Source organism: Muntiacus reevesi, chromosome 12 (assembly GCF_963930625.1).
Source record: "Muntiacus reevesi chromosome 12, mMunRee1.1, whole genome shotgun sequence".
Taxonomy (NCBI): domain Eukaryota; kingdom Metazoa; phylum Chordata; class Mammalia; order Artiodactyla; family Cervidae; genus Muntiacus; species Muntiacus reevesi.
The window spans coordinates 78,550,741-78,568,928 of record NC_089260.1 but is presented as its reverse complement, the minus strand read 5'-3'; the positions used below and the strand labels follow the sequence as shown (position 1 = coordinate 78,568,928).

Sequence of the window (18,188 nt, the reverse complement as noted above, 5' to 3'; positions counted from 1 at the left end):
CTAAAAATCAGTTTTCATGTGTTCTTTACATCACACCTTTTATATGTCCACATACCTGTCTTTTAAACAAATTTAATTAAGACAGAATTGTTCAGAAATGATGATCTGAGTTAAAAGTTTAAGAAGCACATGAGAGAACAGGTCTGTAATTGCAAGTTTCTAGTCCTAGTCCCCAAATTTTCAAATGCTTACATTTTTCCTGAGTATTTCAGCTACTGTGTGAGGTGTATTATTCACTACAACATGTAATTTTTAGTGAATAAAGCAGCACAGACCAGTAGATGGCCAAATTCAGTATAGTTCAGACTTACTTGGTAAGAGGATGGCTCTCAAAATCTACGAAGAGCCTTTGTTGAGTTCTTTCTGTCATGTATACATTTGTTGTTGTTGTAGTTTAGTTGCTAAGTTGTGTTTGACTCTGTGGCCGCGTGGACTGTAGCCCACCAGGCTCCTCTGTCCAGGGGATTTCCCAGGCAAGAATACTGGAGTGAGCTACCATTTCCTTCTCCAGGGGATCTTCCCCACCCAGGGATCAAATCCATGTCTCTTGTATTGGCAGGTGGATTCTTTACCGCTGAGCCCCCAGTGAAGCCCCCATTCATATATTATTGGCCCACATATACTGTAGTCAATTGAATTTGGAAATAAACGAATTTAAGTCATAGCTCATAAATTTGCAGTCTGTTCATCACCTTTATGCTGAGAGCAGCACCCTAGGTCCAGGTCTTAGGGCTCTGACTCCATGAACCAGCAGGGCGACAAGAGTAATATTACAAATCACATAGGCGTGTTTTATGTTAGGATCAGAAAAACCTGACTTTCTGAAAGTTTCTGTGCTTTTACACAGTCTCATGGCAACACTCAGCTGAATGTCCAGGATGCACCAAGTGTTAGAGCTGGAAGGACTGCCATCATTGCTGCAACTGATAACAACATTGCCAGTCAGTTCAGTTCAGTTCAGTTGCTCAGTCGTGTCCGACTCTTTGTGACCCCATGAACTGCAGCACGCCAGGCCTCCCTGTTCATCACCAACTCCTGGAGTTTACCCAGACACATGTCCATCGAGTCAGTGATGCCATCCAGCCATCTCATCCTCTGTCGTCCCCTTCTCCTGCCCCCAATCCCTCCCAGCATCAGGATCTTTTCCAATGAGTCAACTCTTCGCATGAGGTGGCCAAAGTATTGGAGTTTCAGCTTCAGCATCAGTCCTTCCAGTGAACACCCAGGACTGATCTGCTTTAGGATGGACTGGTTGGATCTCCTTGCAGTCCAAGGGCCAGAGAGGTTGCTAAGTTAACGGGTTGCAATACTCGGTCTTAGAGCACCTCTTCAGTCTCTCAGCCCAGTGCTCTTCCTTATATCTTAGTCTCTCATGGTCATGTCCTTTTTTGTTTCATTATATAGTTAGATACGCATAACTGTAATTTAATAGATACTACCAAGAGATTGTATATCTATAAGAGACAGTGTATGTACCCACCCCAAAATGCTCATTTTTTAAAACCGTTTTTCATAAAATCTGAATTAAATGAAATATCATATAGGAGAAGGGTCTTATAAAACACTGCCAATTGCCAGCTAGGTAAGCTTGCCCCACAAGCACAGTCAAGGTTGTGAGCTGTGTTTAACACCCTGCTTTCTTGCATTGAGCTGGTTGTCATGTGCTGTCGATGCCATCTGGATGCATCATAAGTGTGTGGTGATTTTGCAATAAACACACAGTAACTATAATGTAACCCAGAAGCAGAATGACTGTAAAAAAAAAATAAATAAATAAGGTCAACTTTTTTAAAATGAAATCTATCCTTACTTGAAATTTCAAGTTGAGAAATTCAAATATATTATTGATACCTGACATTAGTGATTGAACATGAAAAATTAAATAAAGAAAAGAGGTCATTTCCTAAAGAGGTCAGTATGGACACACACATGCATACAGACACACATGTTCACTTGGAGAGCCACCTTGCTAGGTTGGCAGGGCTCCATGAATGACAGCCTGTGAGGGCAGCAGATGATAAGGTTCATCTGTACTTTGCTCTCTTCATCATCCTGTCTCCAGAGTTTTTGTCTTCAGGCTTCCCTTTTCTTTTTAGGCAAACCATCAGCTAATGACCAAATTCCAACAGAACATGTGAAGTTTGAATTATTTTTAGAAAGAGCATGATTTTTCCTTTCAATTTGTCTGTAAAGACACACTTTTAACTTAAGGAAGTTCTTGCATGACCCTGCTTTTTTGGCCAGAATGACCAATCCAATATATCAGTTCATTCGCTCAGTCGTGTCCGACTCTTTGTGACCCCATGAATTGCAGCACGCCAGGCCTCCCTGTCCATCACCAACTCCTGGAGTCTACCCAAACCCATGTCCATTGAGTCAGTGATGCCATCCAGCCATCTCATCCTGTCGTCCCCTTCTCCTTCTGCCCCCAGTCCTTCTCAGCATTAGGTCTTTTCCAATGAGTCAACACTTCACCTGAGGTGGCCAAAGTATTGGAGTTTCAGCTTCAGCATCAGTCCTTCCAATGAACACCCAGGACTGATCTCCTTTAGGATGGACTGGTTGGAGCTTCTTGCAGTCCAGGGGACTCTCAACAGTGTTCTCCAACACCACAGTTCAAAAGCATCAATTCTTTGGCGCTCAGCTTTCTTCACAGTCCAACTCTCACATCCATACATGACTACTGGAAAAACCATAGCCTTGACTAGACAGACCTTTGTTGGCAAAGTAATGTCTCTCCTTTTAAATATGCTATCTAGGTTGGTCATAACTTTCCTTCCAAGGAGTAATCCAATATATAAAATATTTCTAATATGAAAATATCTCTATTTTATTATATGCATGTATTATTAGCTAAGATTCCTAGATTATACTGAAAAGGCCAGTGCAGGTAAGTATTTGACAAAGATACTGGAAGTAAAATTGGATTAGGGGTCAGACATCTAAAAATATATCTATCTCAGGGTTAAGTTTCTTCATCTATACAGCAAAGGCATTGGGTTAGAATTTCTTTTGTTTCTAGACATTCGCTGCTTTATCTCCTTCATTGGCCATAGTAATGTTAACCTAACTCCTCTTTCTCATCCTCTTTAAAACACAAGTGAGGGATAACGACTTGAATTATCCAGGGAACTATTTAGATCTGAAATATAGTGAAGGCTAGCAAACACATCCCAAGACGCCTTCTGGCTCTGAGAATGAATGGCTGAGTATAAAACATGGATGATGAAGGACAGAGATACGCTCCCAACAGTCAAAACAATGCTCACTAAGAAAACTGCACTACAAGGAATTTAATCTTAAAACTAAATATTAGTGATGTTATTATATTTTTCTCCCAAGAAGGAAGAGGAGGAAAAGAAGGACAGAAGGAAAGAAAGAAGGAAGGTAGGAAGGAAAGGAGTCAGGCAGAAGGAAGGAAATATGTGAGTGTCATTAAACTCTTTTCCATCAGAGGAAAGATTAATGTAATGATTAATAATAATCATCAGGGCTTCCCTGATGCTCTAGTGGTTAAGAATCTGCCTGCCAATGCAGGGGACACGGGTTCAAACCCTGGTCTAGGAAGATCCCACGTGCCGTGAAGCAACTAGGCCCATGTGCCACAACTACTGAGCTAGGGCTCTACAGCCTGTGAGCTGCAACTGCTGAACCCATGAGCTGCAACTACTGAAGCCTGCAAGCCTAGAATCCGTGCTCCACAAGAGAAACCACTGCAATGAGAAGCCTGTGCAACACAATGAAGAGTAGCCCCTGCTCACGGCAACTAGAGAAAAGTCTGTGAAGCAACAAAGATCCACCACAGCCAAAATAAATAATCTTAAAAAAAATTATAAAAAGTAATGCCCCAATCAAATAGAAAATCTCTCTTTCAACTATCAAAACATGCAAAGTTGAACCTCTGTTTTTCTTCACTCGTCAAAAAAGATGCAGTTTATTACCTTTAAAGTCCACATCTCCAACAAGTTTTGTCTTTCCTGTGATTGGGTCATGGATATAGTTGATACTAACGTCGATTACAGTGGCACCTTCCTTAACCATATCAGATGTGATCAACTTTGGGATACCTAGAAGGAAAACAGAGTTGTAAAACACTGGAAAATACTTAAACTCTGTCCTTGAGAATAACAAGGATTTATACATCTGGTATTTTTGTTGTCATGGAAAGGTAGCACATGAGGGTATTGCTGGGTGAAATTCTGCTCAGGTTTACCCTTTCACCTTAGAGACTGCTTACAGACTTCAAATGGACCCAGCTTGAGCAGCCTCCTTTGTATCTCATGTACTATAAATATAATGGGGGAGATTATGGAGATAAAACAGGCTTCTGTTGAGGGTGAGTGCAGTGGAGTGAAAACAACTTGGAAAATGGAGGCAGAGACAAGGAAGTGAGGGAGGGAAGGAGGATAAAAAAGACAAAAAGTGAAATGGTACTATTCATATTTCTCAGGGTTGTGGTAAACTGTAAAGTGATGTGCACAAAGTAGTATCTTATCATTTCCAAACATGAAAGACTATCCTGCGTTGATTTTTTCTTGGTTTCTTTGATCATCACATCTGTATATAACTTGGAATGGTAAGAAACAGTACATTCTACTTAGTGTTTCTCCATTTGAATTTGAAAGATAGCTCTACAGAAATGTGATGTCACCATCTATTTTTTGTAACACTTTTCAAATTTTATTTCAGATGCAACAGTGCCAGCTAACAACGGCTAGTGCTCCCTTTTTTTTTTTGCTATGAGTTAACAAATCATCCCTAAACTCAGTGTCTTAAACCAACAACTTATTTTTATTTTCCACAGTTGTGTGAGTTGACTGAGCTCAGCTGGATGGATCTTCCTGGGGGTCTTTCACATAAATGGAGTCAGTTAGCAGCTGCAGTTGGAGGCATCTCAACCTGTGACATTGCTGGTTGTCCGAGGTGCATTCACAGGCCTGCAGTTGAGCTCGTCTGGGGATGCTGATTGGAGCACATAGATGTGGCCTCTCCACGCAGCTCGGACTTCTCACAGCCCCGCAGCTGGCTTCCAGGAGTGCGTGTTCCAAGCGGCAGGAAATAGAAGGTACCCATAGCTTGAGGATGGAACCTGGAAACTAGCACAGTGTTGTTTCTGTCATATTCTATTGGTCAGCCAGTGACAGAATCCACTTAGACTGAAAAGGAGGGGTAGAGATGCAACTTCCCAATGGGAGGAGAATCAAAGAATTTGTGTCCATCTTTATTCCATCAGAATGCCTCTGGATGACACTGTGTCTGGAATGTGATTTACTCATTTTCACACTACATCCCTTAACCAGAATAGGGTAATCTGTTTTGCATCATCAGAGGCTTTCTTCTATCATCTGAATATCCAGATGCTTTAAATGTCATCTTGTGACATATGATTTTTAGTGGTAGTAAGAATTAAAAGGCTAAAAAGACAGTGCCAAGATAGATGCAGCTAGCTGACAAGGTTCCTCAGCCACACCAACGATACAACAAAGATGGTTATCAATGCTTGAGAGATATTTTTTCTCTTGCTTTCCTATCCTGTCCCAGAGAACTTCTCCCTTTTTATCAGTTCTAGCATAGATATCAAGTAATGCTCCAAATGAAGTCATAAAATCCTGTATATTCTTGGCAGTCATTAGAAAAAGAAACCATAAGTGATATGACAGCAAGAAATATTTTTAAAATTAAAATGACAATGAAGTAGTTATTAAAATCCAGCTACTATGATTTTGGGAAAGATCCAGATCTCCCTCTCAATTAGGACCATTCAATTCACTATCTCAATGAATATCAATTGGCAGTGGTCAAATACACAGTTTTCCAAAGCGAGGGAAATGTGAGCTTGATTTTAATTCTCAGGAAAATTACAAAATGGAAAACCACTGAATGCATGCTTTTTTTTTTTTTTTTTGATGATGATGATGTTACATATGTCCATTGCAGAAAATGTCAAAAGTATCTAAAAGTTTAAGCTGAAAACAAAAATCACTATAATCTTGCCATCCAAAGATAATAAATGTATTTTTATTGTATTTGTTTCTAGGATTTCGAAATGCTTCTTCATTAGGCATAAAGCCTATAAAAGGATATATAATTTTGTTTGTATTGTGCCTCATTGTTTATCTTTGAATTAAAATTAAACTGTAAGCATTTTCCTATTTCATCAGTTATTTAAAATTTAAAAACCACACGAAATAAGTTATTATGTAAATTACCATAGTAAGTTATTCATTCCTGCAGTCTTTTCAATACTTTGCTATCATAAATAATGCAGTGATGATCATTTGTGCTCAGGAAACTATGATGATTTCTTATCTGCAGCAGCAAGTTTGACAGTTTTTCACTGAACCCTTATGATGGGATTCAGTGAAACATGATGGAAAAACATGGGTTGAATAAAAGCTCTCAATGGTAGTCATGACTGGTTAAATAATACATTCTGAAACAGCTTATCAATAAGGTCTTCCATGAAAAGTATCTTTCAGTGCCATTTTCAAATTTTGTGAGAACTTGGAAGAACACATTGGCATCACAATAGTTATTTTACCTTTGTCCTCCTCCAGGTCTTTTCCACCCTTCTCTGCTCTACTTTATGGCAGGGATGGGACTGATTCTTATAGAGGTCTTGTGTGTTTCCTCTCTCTCTTGGAACCCTGTCACAGCCATGAGAACAAACACAAGCCTCCCTGCTGGCAGATCCAAATCCTGTGGAAGAGAGCTGAGTTGTTTCAGGGAAGCCATCCTAGACCAGTCATCTAGCCAACCACCAGCTGAAGGCAGATGTTTGAACAAGCCAAGTCATGGTCAGAATATCTGAGCTAAGGTCACCATAATTGACTAGCTGAACCATGCTCATGAGAAATTTATTTTAAAGGGTGGTTGTTTAAATTGACTGAGTTTGGGGGTGTTTGGTTGTTTTTTAATACAGCAAAAGTTGCATAATACATATTAGCAAATGACACAAAATTGGACAGAATAGCTAGTAGGTAGCTACTTTGGAATAGTGGACTATCAATAGCCATAGAATTTGAAAGAGGTTCTGTTTATCTGATCAGCTGGGTGTACTTGATTAAAAATTCACTAAAAACTCTTAGGTTGTTCCAAGACAAATAATGTCCAGATTCAGGGATGTAATGCTTTCCACTATATTTTCAGCAGAGTTTCTCTGAAAATGTTGGTTGTATTCTGGAGGCTGATCTCGAGAAGAATGATGAGAATGGATCTGGAAATCATGTCATATGGAACAAGTGCTATCAAACTAGTTGGTTCAACTGTTTACCCATCAGGTTGTGACAAGAAGAAAAAGTTTATGCCACAATGTAAATCAACTATATCAGTAAACATGCTTTTAAATTCAGCTAGCTTTAGTTTTTCATAGAAACAATTTTTCAATGATGATAGCAAATATGTTGATTTCTTTTTTTAAATTTTGGCAGTGCTGGGTCTTCTTGCAGTGTGCAGACACTGTGTTGTACCACGTGGGCTATGTGTTGCAGCATATGCTGCAACTAGTTGTCCCGTGACATGTAGGATCTTAGTTCCCTGACCAGGGATTGAACTCTTGTCCTCTGTATTGGCAGGCAGATTCTTAACCACTGGACCATGAGGGAAGTCCCAGCATGCTGATTTATATTCTGCCACAGTTCTTTATGTTGATGTGGATCTATAACTTACAGTTTCCAAAGGGTAAGGAACAGCCATGGGTTAGTATTGGTCCATACATTGAATATCTCTGAAACAGAGGAATGGTTGAATAAACTCAAGTTGCCTTTCTTAGGGGGGAAAAAAAACACCTAAAAAACTAAAAATAATCAAAACCCAATAATTGTGTCTTCAGTGTGTTAAACTGTATAGGGAGTTGATTTACTTTATATATTTCCAGAAGGAAGAATGAAGGGACAAGGAAGGGAATAGATTTTAGCTCAATACAGAGAATATTTTAAGAATAATAAGCCACAAAGAGAAATACTGTCCTTATTCCCCATTAGAAATGTTCACAATAGGGCAAAGATGAGATTGAATTGGGGAAGTTAATGATGCTTTCAAATTTTATGATTTAAAGATTCTCTTTTGTCTAATTAAAATAATTTTTTTTCTTTCTTCTCTCAAGTAATTCATTTCTGAACCCTTGCAGACTTCTGACCCTGTCATTCTGCTAAACAAAAGAAAGAAATAATACAAATTGTACTTAACAGTTGAAATGATAACAAATAGGCATATATGATACCTACTTCAGATATGTTAAATGAGCTGTCCACTGACATTGTTGTCTTGTAGAAACAAATGACTGGAAGTGAAGTTGTTCATTAATTGTACCTTAAAAGACACTGAAAAGAAATTTCTTAATTGGGTTCCCCAAATAAACAAATGCAATATATTTAAATTAAATTATTATCATTTGATAAAGTGACATATTAAAAACTAAACATTTGGAAAAGACTTTCAGTTTAGTTCAGTTCAGTCACTCAGTCATGTCTGACTCTTTGCGACCCCATGGACTGATTTTAGATGTTAGTCTAAAAAAAAAGACTTTAGATACTAGTAGAATGTGAAGTCAGAAAAATTTTTTATTTGTTTTTTTGTTAAAGCTGAAAATGAACAGTAGTTTCAAGTGAACATTTCCTATGAGCTTTTTCTTTTTGATGTGATAGTTCCATAGAAACCTATCCTTAATTCTTATATAATTTGAAGACTCAAGCATTATATGTGAGAACCAAAACCATTCACATCCACATAACTTACTCTATACATTAACATAACTTTATTATTTCATTGTTTTTATCAATACAACTTTATTGCTCTAGGGAACTCTTGCTCAGAAAGATAAAAGTTTTAAGCAATTTTACTGTCTCAAGAACACATCAAAAGACTTATTTTAATTAACATCAAACTGTTTGACATCTCAACAGAGAGTATCAAAATTTTCAAGACTCTTGGAAATCCTTTAAATCCTCTCCTTGTTGTGTCTTCAATCCTAAACTTTTATATTATGATCTTTACCTAATCCTACCGAAAATTTCTGATTAAGAGACTTGCCTTAAACAAACTTCATGTTTAATCTCTTGCAACCCCATGGACTGTAGCCCACCAGGCTCTTCTATCCATGGGATTCTTGAGGCAAGCATTCTGGAATGGGTTGCCATTTCCATCTCCAGGGGATCTTTCCCACCCAAGGATCAAACACACATCTCCTGCATTGCAGGCAGATTCTTTACTATCTGAACCACCAGGGAAACCCCCAAAAACAAACTTCAACATCTCCTAAATATTCCAACTTTGCTTCTACACCCTAAGATGTTATTGAGGTAAGTAGCTCACTGGGGCTGGGGGGGGGGGGGGGGGCGGGGATTCCTGATTTGTGGAATTTGGTGATTTCTGTGGTATAAGTATTCCTATCATGGCTGACTTCAAGTTACCAAGGTGATCCTTCTCAGGCTAACAGGAGTTAGGTTCAGCACACCACTGCCTCTAAGGGACTATCAAGATAGTGTTCTCCCATGCTTCTCTAACCTAAACTCAGATTTGTCTTATTGATGGACTGTTTGGATGCCATCTGGGGGAAACCAATGTTCAACAATACTGGGGATCTGTAAAAATCTAATCAAGAACTTCTCTTGGCCATGGTCCAGGACCTCAAGTTGGAACCATGGTTGCCTCTTTGGCCCTTTGAGCCTCTTGCTGGTACAGGAAGCTGTTGGCCTCTGTGAGTGGGATGATGAGGTAAGTCTTGCATTGAGTCCCAACTCTGATTTCTTTTCTTTAAAGGTCCCCAAATGCTGAGTTTATTTTGTCTTCTTTAAATAAGAAACTCATTTTAGGAATCCTTTGATTATATGTTCAGTTAAATAACTTTTATCTTTGGTGGAAGTCAGTGCTATTACTTACAACACAATTTGTCTCTATCGCTGTCATCTTTTGTTGTATATTTACAAAGGAAGAGTTCACAGCGAGGGGATGTGGGTAAGGTAGATAAATCCATTACTCAAACTGACCCTGAGGACTGAAAAGTTCAGAAAGTGTCTTTTGAATTTTGGAAAATCCTGTGGATGTTTTGCCTCAGCTCACTTGTTTCCCTGACTAAGATGGTAAAAAATCTGCCTGCAGTGCAGGAGACCTGGGTTTGATCCCTGAGTCAGGAATATCCTCTTGAGAAGGGAATGGCTACCCACTCCAGTGTTCTTGTCTGGAGAATTCCATAGACAGAGGAGCCTGGCAGGCTTACAGCCCATTGGTCCACAAAGGGTTGGATACAACTGAAGTGATTTAGCACTAGCACAGCATCCCAAATATCCAATGTTCTGCTTTTTTTTTTTTTTTTTTTTTTATGTTTCTGAGGGAATATCTAAGGCATTTAGATTCCAAAATTGTTCCCTTAAATGTCTTCGCCAAGGCAAACAAAAAGTGAAAAACTAAAAATGGTCTCTTTTAGAATCTTCCAAGTCTTAGTACAAATCAAATAGCTCTTTTATTATTTATCTTCCCCCAACTTAAGTTTCTCTACTTCCTTTGACTTCTTCCTTTTACCTCCTAACTGTCTAGAAAAATCTCCAAAGTGCAATTACTTCATAAAATTAACCACCCCTCCCCTCACCATCAGAAACAGGGAAAATTGCATTGTTTTAAGGTCTGGTCTCATACTGAGCCAAAAAGCCAAGTGATAAAATTTGCAGAGGAATTAGAAATAGTTTTAGGAATCAATAATCCAGTAACCCCAAGTGTATATCAAATAGTACATATGTGTTCTGTTATGAAAGAGTCGAATGGAAAGATAGGATTCAAAGACCCCAATTTGCATAAGAAATCAGAAGAATTTAGAAAAGTTGTGTATATTAGACAAGGTCTTTTGGAAACTCTCCCCTCCTGTGAGCACAGATTGAATGCTGATCCCGTCTTATAAGCAAAGAAAGGAACCATCCATTGGAGAATTCAGAGACAAGTTCTTTAATACCTTTAGACAGTTTTCATAAGTAACTCCTGCTGCAAATGTAATGAGCTTTCTACTAACTTTTTGCCAATACCTTTAAGCCTGAAACAGAAAGTTTAATACACTAGAAACATTTAGAATTTAAACATCTATAATTTAAAACATTCTAGAAAAACTAGAATGGAATAATAGACTCATTGCCAGACATTCAGCACTTCACTGAGCATTTTTAAAAGAATATGAGAACAAAGGGAATAAGACTCAGATAAAACAATTAGACATTCCCTATGAGGAGGAAGAGGAGGAGGAAAAGGAATCAAATGCCCAATCTCTTATTTTATCCTTGAAAATTCACAAGGAGAATGTCCTCATAATGTTAGAAGGCAACCTTTTGCTTGATCTGGGCACTACTTTATTAGTCTTAAACTGCTATTTAATTCAACATCTCCCTTGGAGAGATGGTTGTGGGTGTTTAAGAATACACAAGCGTTCCACATGTCCTGGCTGAGAGCAGAGGTGCAGTCTCGGCTCCTCAGTGACCCCACACTTGTGAATTTGACAGGGACAGATGTATGCTCAAAGTGGAATCATCAACAAATTAAGTGATTTCTTGACAGTCTCTTTCCTGAAAAGTCTGAGGACTTCCTATTTGTAATGAGGTTGCAACTAATTGGCATATTAACTTAGACTTACTGTGTCTAAATCAAGTCCAAATTGAAGATCTCAAAGAAATGCTAGAGTTTTTGTTGGTAACACTTCTATAAAACTGGCGGCATTAATAGGACTGAACCTCTAGCTAAACCTCTATCTAGTGAGAAAAGTACATTTGTTGAGACGTTCTTAAGTTTCAGTGAGTTTCACCTGGGGAGCTTGTTAGACTGCCTGTGTCCTGAGTCAGCAGGCCAGATATGGCCCAGGACTCTGCATTTAACACTTCTCCAGGTGACTCTGGTACATAATATTCTCTTAAAGCACTAGCTAAAGACAGACCAAAACTAACAGAAAATGGACTGGTTCTTAAAACTCCTGTCCTTCTAGGTAAAAACACCAATGAGTTGAGGATGTAGAATCATTCAGAATCTTAGATGCATAAATAGAATATTCATTCCCCAGTTCCCTGTAGTAGCAACCTCAAATTCTGTTTTATCCTTGTGCCTCCTGAGAGAATATATTTAGTTTAGACCTGTATTTTGTTTCCTTCAGTGTCCTTTCTTTAGTGTTAATTATAATTGACTATTATGATTTCTTTTAGATCATAATAATCAATACTTATTGGCCTTCTTCTGGAAATATCAACAATATACATATCTGGGCTATTGTTATACCTAGGAGTTTACTAAGTCATCCTCATACTTTTTCAGAATCCTCTATCAGGACCTAAAGAATCTGAAATTTTCCTGTAATTATATTCTTATCATTCAAAGGAAGATTTGCAGAAGAACATATATTTTAGAAGATGTGAATCAGACACTGAATTTTAAGTTTCTAAAAATTCAAAATACTTTTAGGCTATGCTGGCCTATCAGCAGATGTATTCCTCAAGTAAATATGTAATAAGAAACATTACAAGTACAATAAAATAGCTGTTAGATTTTATATAAATATTTGTTATTGCAAACTCCCTCCTTTATAGTTAGCAATTTTCAAAACTCTCATATCAGTTCTTTAAATTCCTAATAAAACATATCAACTCTATATTCTAAGATATTCAGTTACATGAAATTTCATTGTTGCACACTTATAATATCATCAACATTTCCAGCTTTAACCCTGCAGAGCAAAAACAGTCTCGAGAAAGAACACAGCTGGAAGAATCACCCTACCTGATTTCAGGCCACACCACAAAGCTACAGTAATCAAAACAGCCTGGTATTGACACAGAAACAGACACACGGATCAATGAACAGATTAGAGAGCCCAGAAATAAACCCATGCCCTTATGGTCTATTAATCTATAGCAAAGGAGGCAAGGGTATATAACGGAGAAAAGACAGTCTTCTCAATAAATGGTGCTGGTAAAACTGGACAGCTACACATAAGAGAATGAAATCAGAACATTCTCTAACACCATATATCACAATAAACTCAAAATGAATTAAAGACTTCAGTAAAAACAACAACAACAGCTTATTAAAGACCTAAATTTAAGACCAAAAACCATAAAACTCCTAGAGGAAAACGTAGGCAGAACACTCTGACATAAATTGTAGCAATATTTTTTGGATCTGTCTTCTAAAGCAAAGTAAATAAAAGCAAAAATAAAAAGCGACCTAATTAAACCCAAAATATTTTGCACAGTAAAGGAAACCATTGACTAAAAAAAAAACCTACTCAATGGAAGAAAATATTTACAAATGATATCACTGACAAGGAGTTAATATCCAACATACATTAAAAAGCTCATATTAATACAACTCAACATAAAAAAAACAATTAAAAAGTGGGCAGAAAATATGAATATACATTTTTCCAAAGGGACATGAAGATAGTAGACAACAGGCACATGAAAAGATGCTCAACATCACTAAATGTTAAGGAAATGCAAATCGAAACTACAGTGAGATATCACCTCACACCAGTCAGAATGGCTATCATAAAATGAACACAGATAATAAATTATTGGCAAGGATGTGTAGAAAAGGGAATTTTGTACATTGTTTGTGGGAATGTAATTGATGCAACCACTGGGGAAACAGAATGGAAGTTTTAAAAAAAATTAAAAATAGAACCAGCAATTATACTCCTGCGTATATATCTGAAAAAGACAAAAACACCAGTTTGAAAGGATAACACACCCCAATGTTTATACCAAAATTATTTACAATTGTCAAGATATGGAAGCAACATAAGTGTCTACCAACAGGTGAATGGATAAAGAAGATGTGATACATACACACACACACACACACACACACACACCCACAGGAATAATCCTCGGCCATTAAAAAGAATGAAATTTTGTCATTTGTAGTAATATGGATGGATTTGGAGGGTATTATGCTAAGTGAGATACTTCAAAAGGGTAAGACAAATACTGTATGATACTGCATTTTTGTGTGAAATCTAAAAATACAACAAACTTGTGAATACAACAAAAAGAAAGCAGAAATAAATATAGAGAACAAACTAGTGGTTACCAGTGAGGAGAAGGAAGGGGGAGGGACAATATAGGGGTAGGAGAGTAAGAGGTACAAACTGTCATGTAGAAAATAAGCTATAGGGATATATTGTACAGCAGAGAGAAAATAACCAATATTTTATAATAACAATAAATGGGTGTAACCTTTAAAAATAAATTAATTTTTAAAAAATTCTAAAAGACAGAAATATAGATCAATGGAACAGAATAGAAAGCCCAGAGATAAATCCACATACCTATGGACACCTTATCTTCAACAAAGGAGGCAAGAATATACAATGGAAAAAAGACAGCCTCTTTAACAAGTGGTGCTGGGAAAACTGGTCAACCACTTGTAAAAGAATGAAACTAGAACACTTTCTAACACCATACACAAAAATAAACTGAAAATGGATTAAAGATCTAAATGTAAGACCAGAAACTATAAAACTCCTAGAGGAGAACATAGGCAAGACACTCTCGACATAAATCACAGCAAGAGCCTCTATGACCCACCTCCCAGAATATTGGAAATAAAAGCAAAAAGAAACAAATGGGACCTAATGAAACTTAAAAGCTTTTGCACAACAAAGGAAACTATAAGCAAGGTGAAAAGACAGCCTTCAGAATGGGAGAAAATAATAGCAAATGAAGAAACAGACAAAGGATTAATCTCAAAAATATACAAGCAACTCCTGCAGCTCAATTCCAGAAAAATAAATGACCCAATCAAAAAGTGGGCCAAAGATCTAAATAGACATTTCTCCAAAGAAGACATACAGATGGCTAACAAACACATGAAAAGATGCTCAACATCACTCATCATCAGAGAAATGCAAATCAAAACCTCAGTGAGGTCCCATTACATGATGCTCAACATCACTCATCATCAGAGAAATGCAAATCAAAATCTCAATGAGGTCCCATTACATGCCAGTCAGAATGGCTGCTATCCAAAAGTCTACAAGCAATAAATGCTGGAGAGGGTGTGGAGAAAAGGGAACCCTCTTACACTGTTGGTGGGAATGCAAACTAGTACAGCCACTATGGAGAACAGTGTGGAGATTTCTTAAAAAACTGGAAATAGAACTACCATATGACCCAGCAATACCACTTCTGGGCATACACACCGAGGAAACCAGATCTGAAAGAGACACGTGCACCCCAATGTTCATTGCAGCACTGCTTATAATAGCCAGGACATGGAAGCAACCTAGATGCCCATCAGCAGACGAATGGATAAGAAAGCTGTGGTACATAACACCATGGAATATTACTCAGCCGTTAAAAAGAATTCATTTGAATCAGTTCTAATGAGATGGATGAAACTGGAGCCCATTATACAGAGTGAAGTAAGCCAGAAAGATAAAGACCAATACAGTATACTAACGCATATATATGGAATTTTGAAAGATGGTAACGATAACCCTATATGCAAAACAGAAAAAGACACACAGATGTACAGAACAGACTTTTAGACTCTGTGGGAGAAGGCGAGGGTGGGATGTTCTGAGAGAATAACTTTGAAACAAGTATACTATCAAGGGTGAAACAGATCACCAGCCCAGGCTGGATGCAGGAGACAAGTGCTCAGGGCTGGTGCACTGGGAAGACCCAGAGGGATGGGGTGGAGAGGGAGGCGGGAGGGGGGATCAGGATGGGGAACACATGTAAATCCATGGCTGATTTATGTCAATGTATGACCAAACCCACTACAATATTGTAAAGTAATTAGCCTCCATCTAATAAAAATAAATGGGGAAAAAAATTAAGGAAATATAAAAAAAATTCTAACTTATAAATAAAATGACATACTAAAGACTGAGAGTAAGAGGATTCAAGCAATAATAGTAATAATTAAAACAAAAAGACAAGAAGATGGAGAGAAGTGCCAACCACAAAATTTTGAAAGCCAAATAGCAGATGGACAACTACTAATTAAGTAAGCAGACCCAAGAAAGCTGAAATCTAAGCCACCTGCAGGAAAAACCCAGAAAGTAGATCAATATGTACTGCAGAATCCCAAAAAAACTTCAAAAGAAAGAAAAGCTCCTTCAACTTGGCCTTTTAACTCTATATCTTTCTCTTCCTTTCAAAACAGCAATAGGATTTCATGGGAGATTGGTATGAGAACAAATTGTGGTGATAAACATGATGCTTTGCTCAGACTCACTTTGCCTTCTGACAACTGAGGCTTGTAACTGGTCCAACCTAGTGAATCTCCCCTCCCTATCCCTCAAAGCTAAGTCCTTAACATTCAACTAACATCCAAGCATTAGTTAGTGCTACCCACTGGAAGATACACATAACCCAACGTGATTGAATCCCAAGCAAACACTTGACTCAGAGTCAGGCTAAGACCCATTCAGTAGTTTGAGAAATAGGGAATTATCCCAAACTGACCTGACCCATAGATAGGCTAGAAAAGAGGAAAAATAAATATGAAAAAACAATAGAAAATTCTGCTTTGGGCACAGGATGATAGTAGAAACTACTAACTATGAAGGGATATCCCTAAAATCCATATACTACAGTAATATAAAGGATATATACTGGTTCCATTATAGTTAACTGGTGTTACATAATCAATATCTTATATAAGATACTTGGTTTATCTCTTTCTGCTGTCAATAATTTAACATTGGACTGTATATCCACCATGTGCTTTTCAAATCTTTCTAGCATACGCTGAAGTTCGTCTCTTTCTCTTGTGACGAGATGGATATCTGAGTCGCAATCACCCTGAAACATAATTCAAGACAGCAGTTATCATTTCAAGACAATATTGTTTCAAGATAATTCAAGACAGAATTATCACCACATGGTTGGCACAAGGATGCTGAAGATGAGACTGACTGAAAGATGCTAACAGACAAAAAGAACACAACTTCCTTTAATGTAATTAAGGAACACAATTATTAATCTATAAGGAGAGCAGGAGAGAGAATGCTGGCAATACTGGGGCAAATTTCCAGACCTTCGAGTTCCCAGCAAGAGACCCAGCTGCCACTGATCCTACTTGATGAGACCCCATCAGATGCTTCAAGTGTCACTCTACCCCAGTTGTGTATACTGCTGTTGTAACTAAAGTATAATCCCCAGACTGGAAGCATACAGTATCTGCGAACATGCAAGGCATGCAAATTTTGAGGTATATCCCAGACCTACTCAATCAGAAACTATGGGGGCAGGGCCCAGTAACTGGTTTATCAAGCCCTCCAAGTGATTCTGATTCATTTGGAGCTGGGAATCACTAGTTCATAGCCCTCTCCATGGGAGGAATCAAGCGGGTATGTGAATACCTGCTCACCTGCTCACCCAGCACAAGTAACTTAACAGCCTAGCACATTCCTCAGTGTTTCCTGAGACTAAATCCAAGATCAATTTCCCAGGCATACCAGCCCCCAACTGTCCCAGCACCAAACCTATGTGAGCTCTATTTTTTCTGCAATCAGATAAATATAAATATTTCTACCAGACGGTGCACATTAGGATATTCACTGAATAAGCAAGTACTTCCAACATTCCTAAAACAAAATTATACCTATTACTTCAGTACAACTTAAAAAAAAACCCATTAACTTCATAGTTATTGTAGAAAATAAATATGGCAAATGTACACTTGGGGTCTATGGCATATTAATGTTCAAGTACTATATGCAGAAGCTCCAGAGATAGTGACAATCTGGTATTTTGCTACATTGGAAAGCATTCTGATCTATGGTATTCAATATCTACTATGTACATACCATGTCCAAAGTACACTTGGTAAATGGTAAATATCCATGAAGTATCCTTCACCTGCCACTTGGAAATAAGTTATCCTCTTGGTTAAGCAAGAAAAGTCCAGGGAAAATGAATGAGATTAGCTATCTGGACACCTTGAAGGACAAAATGCATCTGTATTACAGGATAAAAGCAATTAGGGTGAGGACTTAATTAACATTTAAATAACGATAAAAGAGAACCTATGACGTAACCATATTTAAATAAAAATATTTTTACAGAAAGGAGGTGGTATGCCTAGATTTTAGAAAAGGAGAGCTCAACGAATAAGGATTTGACAGTCTGTTTTTCATTATTATCTAGGTCTCAGCTTAAACGCCACTCTCTGTAAGGAGTCCTTCCAGATTCTCCAATCTAATTTAGATC

The 18,188-nt window shown here is 37.7% G+C and overlaps 1 protein-coding gene and 1 long non-coding RNA gene across 2 annotated transcripts in view; both read right to left on the bottom strand.

Annotated features, from left to right (window-relative positions):
- Positions 1-1,649: 1,649 nt before the first annotated feature.
- On the bottom strand, positions 1,650-5,267 carry LOC136145155 (uncharacterized). Its single transcript, XR_010658705.1, has 3 exons — positions 4,900-5,267; positions 3,942-4,067; positions 1,650-1,752 (listed from the first exon to the last, which is right to left on the bottom strand). It is a non-coding gene; the product is annotated as an uncharacterized lncRNA (long non-coding RNA).
- An 11,337-nt stretch (positions 5,268-16,604) lies between these two features.
- The window catches only part of LOC136144768 (centrosomal protein of 135 kDa-like), a 37,592-nt gene continuing 36,008 nt past the window's right edge, over positions 16,605-18,188 (bottom strand). Inside the window, 1 exon segment of the mRNA XM_065902619.1 lies at positions 16,605-16,778. Coding sequence (XP_065758691.1) covers positions 16,614-16,778 — 165 coding nt within the window. The 3' untranslated portion in view covers positions 16,605-16,613.